Raw genomic sequence first — 8,345 nt, 5'->3', positions numbered from 1 at the left:
CACAGAATATATAAATACAGATAAATACATTTAGACCACTTAACTTAATGATTGCTATCGGGATGTGAAGAGACTTTCAACCAACATAACAAAAAATGTTTCTGAAGACAATCACCTGTTGCACCTTAAAGATTTTAAGCGTTTCATCCAGGTCGCCAGAAGCAAACAATGGAGCGCGCTCTGCTGGATAAACTACTTAATTACACCATTTACAAGCATTTTATCTGCGTTTTATGTTCTGTAAAAAAATGATCATATCAGCGGCATATCGGCGCATATTCGCCGATACCGATATATCTGCGACAGGCTCATATCGGCCGATAATATCGGCAAAACAATATATCGGTCGGGCTCTAGTATTCACTGTTATGCTTAATTGATGTCGCTAGCAAAGTCATAACAAATATATGATGAATATTCAATACTTCAGCCAGCCAGGATGTCTAGTAAAATTCATGTTGGTTACAATTAGTGGTCGACCGATATATCGTCCGATATTTGGCATTTTTTAAAATATCGGCATCGGCCGATAAGTTTTCCTGTTTGGCAGATGCGTTCGAGCTTTTATTTTGACGGCGCTGAGAGCGGCAGCGCCTGAGCACACGGTGCTCACATTCTCCCTCTTGTTCGCTGTCGTCGTTAACAGTTCTGTCTAATACGGACAGAAATCTGTCTAATAATCAGATAGAACGGTTAAACAAAGGAATTAAAATGTATACAAAAAGTATTATAACGATTGCTTTTATATTATTAATAATAGAAAGGCAAACAAACATCTAATTTCAAAAACCTTGCAAACTTAGTCGGATCCAGTTGTGAGATCTTGTGAAGTGTGCATTTGTATCCTGCATGATCACGTGTTCTCTGCGTGACGGTCGATCCGTGTGAATTGTATGCTGGCAGGAGGAGAGTTCAGCTTCACTGGAGATGCGCGATCGACAAACTTTAAACTCGTGATTTCAAATTATGCTGCTCTTTATGCAAGTGTTTTTAATTATATTTTTATTATATATTTATTTATTTGTGAAAAATACTTTGTCATCTAAAGTATAAGTATGTTTATTTAACATATTTATTTTTTAATCCATTTTTAAATTATTTTTACATTTAAAATGTAAATGTAAAATATTAATTAAAATAAATAAAATTATATCGGCTTTATATCGGCCATCGGCCACCCTGCTTTCCAAGATATCGGCATCGGCATCGGCTGTCAAAAAACCAATATCGGTCGACCACTAGTTACAATTAACGTCTACAAGTATTTGCGATCAGGTTTTGAAGTAAATCCAACTGCTCATCAAATATTAATATGAAGTTTGATCTTATTAACTTTTTCTCTTTCTTTACAGCAACTTTTCAACTGCCAGTTGCTCTACCGATTGAGTCTACCGGACAACGACCTGACGGTGCTGCCACCGGGCATCGCGAACCTCATCAATCTCAAGGAGCTCGACGTCAGCAAGAACAGTAAGAAAAGCGGCCAATTCATCTCCTCTTTCTTTTTCCTTTTCGGAGTCCAGTTACACTATCGGACAACCCATAACTGAAGCGGAGGCACACTGATATCCGCACTGACTCACTGACCTCTTATCTGCTGTAATTCAATTCATCACGGCCAGCTCCACGTTTTGGATTTCAGTTTACGCTGAAACACACAATTCATTAATTCCAGCCTGCACACTTTCGAATCCTAATAAATTGCCACATTCAACTTAAATATTTTAAGCATTGAAGGAATTTTTTACAGTATTAAATAAATAAATAAAATAAAAGGGCTTATGAGACTAAATAACGATAAAAAAATACAGTATATTTGCAAACAGGTGTGTGTGTTTAAGTTAGGGGTCAGTAAGAAGTCAGCTGTATTTATTTGATTAAAAAAATAAAACTGTAGTATTGTGAAAATTAAAATAAAATAAATCATACTTGACCTAGACTACCTGTTAAATATGTTAAAATTAATTTAATGATTTTTATTTTTAAATACTTTCAAATGAATTTAATGATTTTTATTATTATTATCAGTGTTGAAAACAGTTGTGCTTTATATTTTTGTGGAAACCATGTTGATGAACTTTTGATAAATAGAATTAGTTAATTTTTTTGTAACATTATAAAAGTCTTTACTGTCACTTTTGATCAGTGTAATGCATCCTTGCTGAATAGTATTAATTTCTTTCAAAAATAAATAAATAAAAAATACAGAAATAAAATCTTACTGACCCCAAACTTTTGAAGAGGTGTGTATACACAACACTCAAATCAAATTAACCAAAACAATCAAAGTCAACATGAAAAGCCAAATGATCCTATTTACATTATTAATACATGTTCCTCATCATCCTGTCTTTTTCTTCTTGTCGACCAGTCTGTTTTACATAAGTAAAATGGGTTGTATATTTATTTGCTTTGCACACGTCACTACTGCACAGACGTTCATTTGCAGGTTTACATGACTTTTAATAGATACTCCCTTCCCGATGGGAACGTGTCTGTTTTAGCAGAGCCACTAAAGGTGGGTCACATTATTCGGTGTATGAGAGCTCACCTGTGTGTGTGTGGTTTGCTCTGTGTGGCGTGCGATGGTTTAGTTTGCATCTGAGTGCGTTGGAGGGAGGATATCTTAACATAACATTAATATCACACTCCAGCTCTTGCGGTTAGTAGGACAGGAAGTAAACGGTCTAGCTCTAATGCTGCTTTTCTAAAAACAGCGTTAGGTTTCTGTTAGGGCTGCAACAACTAATCGATAAAATCTACCGCAGGAACGGTATAACGGAAAATTTTAGTGGTTTTGAAACCGTGGCTTTTCCAAACCGCGGTATACCTTGAAACCAGTTATCGTCCCATGTCTAGATGTGGCTCATATGAATTTCAGCTATTTATGTTGGCATATTCAAATTCTGATTTCAGATAATGCTTCTAATCCCAAAACCCCCCAAATATTTAGCATATAAAGTATACTTCCAGTATATAAAGTTTATGTATTATTATTTGGAGCTCTAATAATATTAGTAGTTCTTATCACTATTGAAAACGGTTTTTGCTGCTTAATATTTTTGTGGAAACAATGATGAATAGAAAGTTCAAAAGAACGGCATTTATTTGCAATAGAAATGTTTTTACGGTCACATTCTGTTATCATTTTGTTATCTTATTTTGTTTTTATCTTACTTGCACCAAACGTTTGTCTAGTACTGTATCACGGTTTCCACAATCATGTGAAGCAGCACAACAGTTTTCAACATTGATGATAATCAGAAATGTTCTTGAGCTGCAAATCAGAATATTAGAATGATTTCTGAAGGATCATGTGACACTGAAGACTGGAGTAATGATGCTGAAAATTCAGCTTTGACTCATAAATTACATTTTAAAATATATTCAAATAGAAACTGTTATTTTGCATTGTAATAATATTTCACAATATTACTGTTTTTCCTGCATTTTTATGAAAGAAAAAAAGTAAGTGCAGCCTTGGTGAGCACAAGAGACTTCTTTCAAAACATTAAAAAAAACAGGTAGTGTAGGTCAAGTGCTATTTTATATTACGCTTGAAATCTGTAAATAAAATTTCTAATATAATTAGAAATATATAAAAAATAATTTGAATAAAATGTATATTTAGTTTTTTGTAATAGTGTAAGTTTCCAGGATGTTTTTAAATTAAATAACGTGTTTGTATATTTATTGTCTGTAGTTAATCGTAATGGAACCCAATGTCGTACAGATTGTTTAAATGTTTTCTAAACGCTAGGCAAAAAGACCAGAGAAAACATGAAACCAGCAATTAATAACTGAATAAGTAATCATTTTTTGTTTCTTTAAAATTTCAGGCATCCAGGAGTTTCCTGAAAATATCAAGAACTGTAAAGTCCTGGCCATCGTAGAAGCGAGTGTGAACCCTATATCAAAGTAAGTACATAGCTAGCAGAAATGAACTGTGTGTGCATTCTGTCTGTGATGTAATGAAACACTCTCGTGTCTCTGCAGACTCCCAGAAGGCTTCACGCAGCTCCTCAGCCTGACCCAGCTCTACCACACACACACACACACACACACAGAGTCCTAGACAGAACAAGATCATCTAAGCTCCTGTATCAGATCAGGCAGCATCTAGATCTAAGACTGGCCAAAGTATGTACTACATTAAAATATAAAACGGACAAAACTGTTCCCCGTACACTGAAAGAGTTTTCCAAAGACACGCAAAGCAGGTTTAACAGCTGTTAATCAATTAAAATAACACGTGCAAAATTTCCTCGGAAAGCACCTCCTAACGTTTCCTGGAGCTCATATCATATCTAAAGCCTCAGGAATCGTGCGTTCCTATGAAAATGCAGTGCAGTTCCTGTGAAAGGTCGTGCAGCAGTACTTTTGACATCATAAACATGCACCCACAGCCTGAAATAGACTTCAAATGATCACGCAACATGCAACTCAGTTCCTGTTTCTTGCTGGGAGGTCACCTGAGGACAACAGTTTACATACTTCTATTGAATACTAAAAAGAGGGCAGTATATTTTGAGTCACTAGACCAGTATTGGGACATTAAATTAGCACCTTTATTCTAGAAAAACATGTAAATGTTCATTAGCATCTTGCTATTACATTTTTTATCTTGAAAATCATTGTTACTTAACATTTGTGTTGCATTTTAAACCTCATGTTTGTACATTTTGAACTGAAAATTTAAAAAAAAAAAAAAAATTTCCAGTGGAAATAATATGCTATTTCAGGCACCTTTTATTTAATTTAATTTAATTTAATTTTGTTTTATCTGAGTTTTTGTCAGTTTATTAATATTTTATAAATGTATGTATTTTTATATAAATAATTTATATATATTTTCTCTCTCTCTCTGTTTCCTCAGACTAACCAAACTGCAGATTCTGGAGCTGCGGGAGAACCAGTTAAAGATGTTGCCAAAGTAAGTGCCCCTCTGGGATTTATTTGAATTACTAAAATATTAAAATGATGATCCGTGCTGCTGCACCCCTTCTGATAATCGCATTATAAATACAGACAAACGTCTGTCCCTCTGTGGCATCATATTGTTCAGTCTTACGTAAGAGGCTCTGAAGTGACATGCTGTGACAGGTTTTATAATCATTTCTGGCTCTGGAGACAATATTGCTTCATATGAGGGCTCGTTTTTTGGTGATTTTTTTAAAATGGCGGATGATAAAACGGCCAATAATTCTCTTGTGACATCTGTAAAAAACATCCATTGTCAATAGTGTAGTGATGTATGAAACACAGCTCACACTGCAGGAACATGTGGCCCAAATCTGATCCCTAATCTTTTATGCTCATGTGACTTGGATCTGTTTTTGTCATGACAGTGTGATGAAAAACTTTCATGAAAAAAACAGCACAAACCACATGGAATCTGATCTTTTCAATTCCAATCTGTGCCACTTCCACATGTGGTACTAAATCCGACACAGGTCAGGTGTTTTGGAATGCGACCGCAGTGTGAACAGTCATGTATTGTCATTGGAATTCATGCGACTTTTACGCCACTCTAGATCAACATTCGTCGCTTTTCTGCACTCGTGGGAGTCACTTCAAATATTTTACATAGCCAAAGTTATCAAGACAGTTGCAAAAGGTAGTCAGTGGAAGTACATTGACGTGTCAGAACTCATAAGTATTACAGTGACAACTCTATATACAAGCAAAACATAAGGGCTCGTATCATAAAAGTTTCAAAACTCGGCTCACTTCTGTAACATCCTTGTCTTTATTTTTCATATTACCTGAGCATAATTTCGTTGGCTTCTGAGGCAGATCACACTATAAATAAACGCATAATCACTTACTTCCTCTGTGTTTATTTCTGTATGACAGCGTAAGTAAGCAATTGGCAAGTGTTGCCAAGTCCACAATTTTCACGCGGAATTGGGATACTTTTTTACTGTTGCCACGGGTTCTTTTTCAACTCTGTGGGTTAAAGCAACCCCATTAATGGATATTTCCCCCCCGGATTGCGATTGCGCTAGTTTTGTACTTGTTTTGGACTTTGGATTTGAGAAGCAATTGGGCAGATTTTATTAAGAAAACCTGGCAACCCTGTTTGTGTTGTTCTTTTGCACATGATGCGGGTCAGTTCAGAACCATGATCTATTCACACTGGAAATCTGATATTGGCCACATTTAAAACAACAATGTGAACAGCTATACAAAAAATATCTGATCCAAGTAAAAATCAGAATTGAGAGCACTAAGGCTCATAGTGTGAACACAGTCACGGTCACTTTCAAACCGAGCAGCTTTCTCTTGGTCAGTGCGGTGAATTCAATGCAATTAACTTCATCCATGATTGCATGGATTCCTATTGAAATGATTGGGGTTCACCCCAGAAAATTCTCCCAACAACAGTAAATGTGACCACTAGGGTTGGGTACCGTTCACATTTTAACCGGTACGGTACCGGTATCGGTACCTGAATTTCGGTGCCGGTACCCAACGGTACCTTTTTTCGGTACTTTACTCTCTGTGTAATTATTCAAAACTCTGCTCTCTTCTGTCACATCCTTGTCTTTATTTTTCATATTACCTGAGCATAATTTCGTTGGCTTCTGAGGCAGATCACACTATAAATAAACGCATAATCACTTACTTCCTCTGTGTTTATTTCTGTATGACAGCGCAGCGCGCTGTAAGTGAGCAATTGGCAAGTGTTGCCAAGTCCACAATTTTCACGCGGAATTGGGATACTTTTTTACTGTTGCCACGGGTTGTTTTTCAACTCTGTGGGTTAAAGCGACCCCATTAATGGATATTTACCCCCCGGATTGCGATTGCGCTAGTTTTGTACTTGTTTTGGACTTTGGATTTGAGAAGCAATTGGGCAGATTTTATTAAGAAAACCTGGCAACCCTGTTTGTGTTGTTCTTTTGCACATGATGCGGGTCAGTTCAGAACCATGATCTATTCACACTGGAAATCTGATATTGGCCACATTTAAAACAACAATGTGAACAGCTATACAAAAAATATCTGATCCAAGTAAAAATCAGAATTGAGAGCACTAAGGCTCATAGTGTGAACACAGTCACGGTCACTTTCAAACCGAGCAGCTTTCTCTTGGTCAGTGCGGTGAATTCAATGCAATTAACTTCATCCATGATTGCATGGATTCCTATTGAAATGATTGGGGTTCACCCCAGAAAATTCTCCCAACAACAGTAAATGTGACCACTAGGGTTGGGTACCGTTCACAACCCCATTAATGGATATTTACCCCCCGGATTGCGATTGCGCTAGTTTTGTACTTGTTTTGGACTTTGGATTTGAGAAGCAATTGGGCGGATTTTATTAAGAAAACCTGGCAACCCTGTTTGTGTTGTTCTTTTGCACATGATGCTGTTCAGTTCAGAACCATGATCTATTCACACTGGAAATCTGATATTGGCCACATTTAAAACAACAATGTGAACAGCTATACAAAAAAAATCTGATCCAAGTAAAAATCAGAATTGAGAGCACTAAGGCTCATAGTGTGAACATAGTCACGGTCACTTTCAAACCGAGCAGCTTTCTCTTGGTCAGTGCGGTGAATTCAATGCAATTAACTTCATCCATGATTGCATGGATTCCTATTGAAATGATTGGGGTTCACCCCAGAAAATTCTCCCAACAACAGTAAATGTGACCACTAGGGTTGGGTACCGTTCACATTTTAACCGGTACGGTACCGGTATCGGTACCTGAATTTCGGTGCCGGTACCCAACGGTACCTTTTTCCGGTACTTTACTCTCTGTGTAATTACAAAAACATTGTAAACAAGTCCAAAAGCCTTAATTTCAATATTTTGAACAATAGGACCCTACAAACTTTTTCTTTCTTTCTTTCTTTCTTTTTTTCCCCCCAGAAATTCTTGTTTTAATTTTTCTGAAAATCAAATGAAGGCATTAAACATTTATTTTAAATCAAATGAAATTTTTATTTTTTAGCAAACAAACTGAGGTTTACTCTTGAAATTATTGCATGGAAGAAAAATTATGTGAATATTCCTTTAAAACATTTTTTAATAGGCTAATAATTGTATTATTTTTTTCTACAATTAAGTGATTAATCTGGTTGTAATATTTATTTTTATCATTTAATTGTTTTATTTAAATTTGATAGAAAATTGAATATTTAAAGATGTACATTATACTGTACAAAAGTAATACAAGAGTAATATATTCATGTTACATGTTAAACCGTACTTTTATTTTGACAGGTTGCCATGAAGTTTCTGTGTGTATACAGTATGATGATGCTAGTTTTCTCAAATGAAAAGGTAAAATTCTCGCGAAGTGACTCTCACAGCAGCTCTGGAGATTAAGTT

At 35.8% G+C, this 8,345-nt stretch overlaps 1 protein-coding gene across 1 annotated transcript in view; it reads left to right on the top strand.

The window, feature by feature from the left end:
* Nucleotides 1–8,345, top strand: part of LOC107742960 (protein LAP2-like) — an 89,349-nt gene that overhangs the window by 47,535 nt on the left and 33,469 nt on the right. Inside the window, exons 3-6 of the mRNA XM_016556053.1 lie at nt 1,353–1,470; nt 3,840–3,918; nt 3,997–4,043; nt 4,834–4,933. Coding sequence (XP_016411539.1) covers nt 1,353–1,470; nt 3,840–3,918; nt 3,997–4,043; nt 4,834–4,933 — 344 coding nt within the window. The remainder of the gene's footprint in view (nt 1–1,352; nt 1,471–3,839; nt 3,919–3,996; nt 4,044–4,833; nt 4,934–8,345) is intronic.

This window comes from Sinocyclocheilus rhinocerous, unplaced genomic scaffold, assembly GCF_001515625.1.
Source record: "Sinocyclocheilus rhinocerous isolate Xijiao unplaced genomic scaffold, SAMN03320098_v1.1 scaffold160, whole genome shotgun sequence".
Lineage (NCBI taxonomy): Eukaryota > Metazoa > Chordata > Actinopteri > Cypriniformes > Cyprinidae > Sinocyclocheilus > Sinocyclocheilus rhinocerous.
The sequence above is the reverse complement of the archived record's forward strand: the minus strand, read 5'-3'. Positions and strand labels throughout refer to the sequence as shown.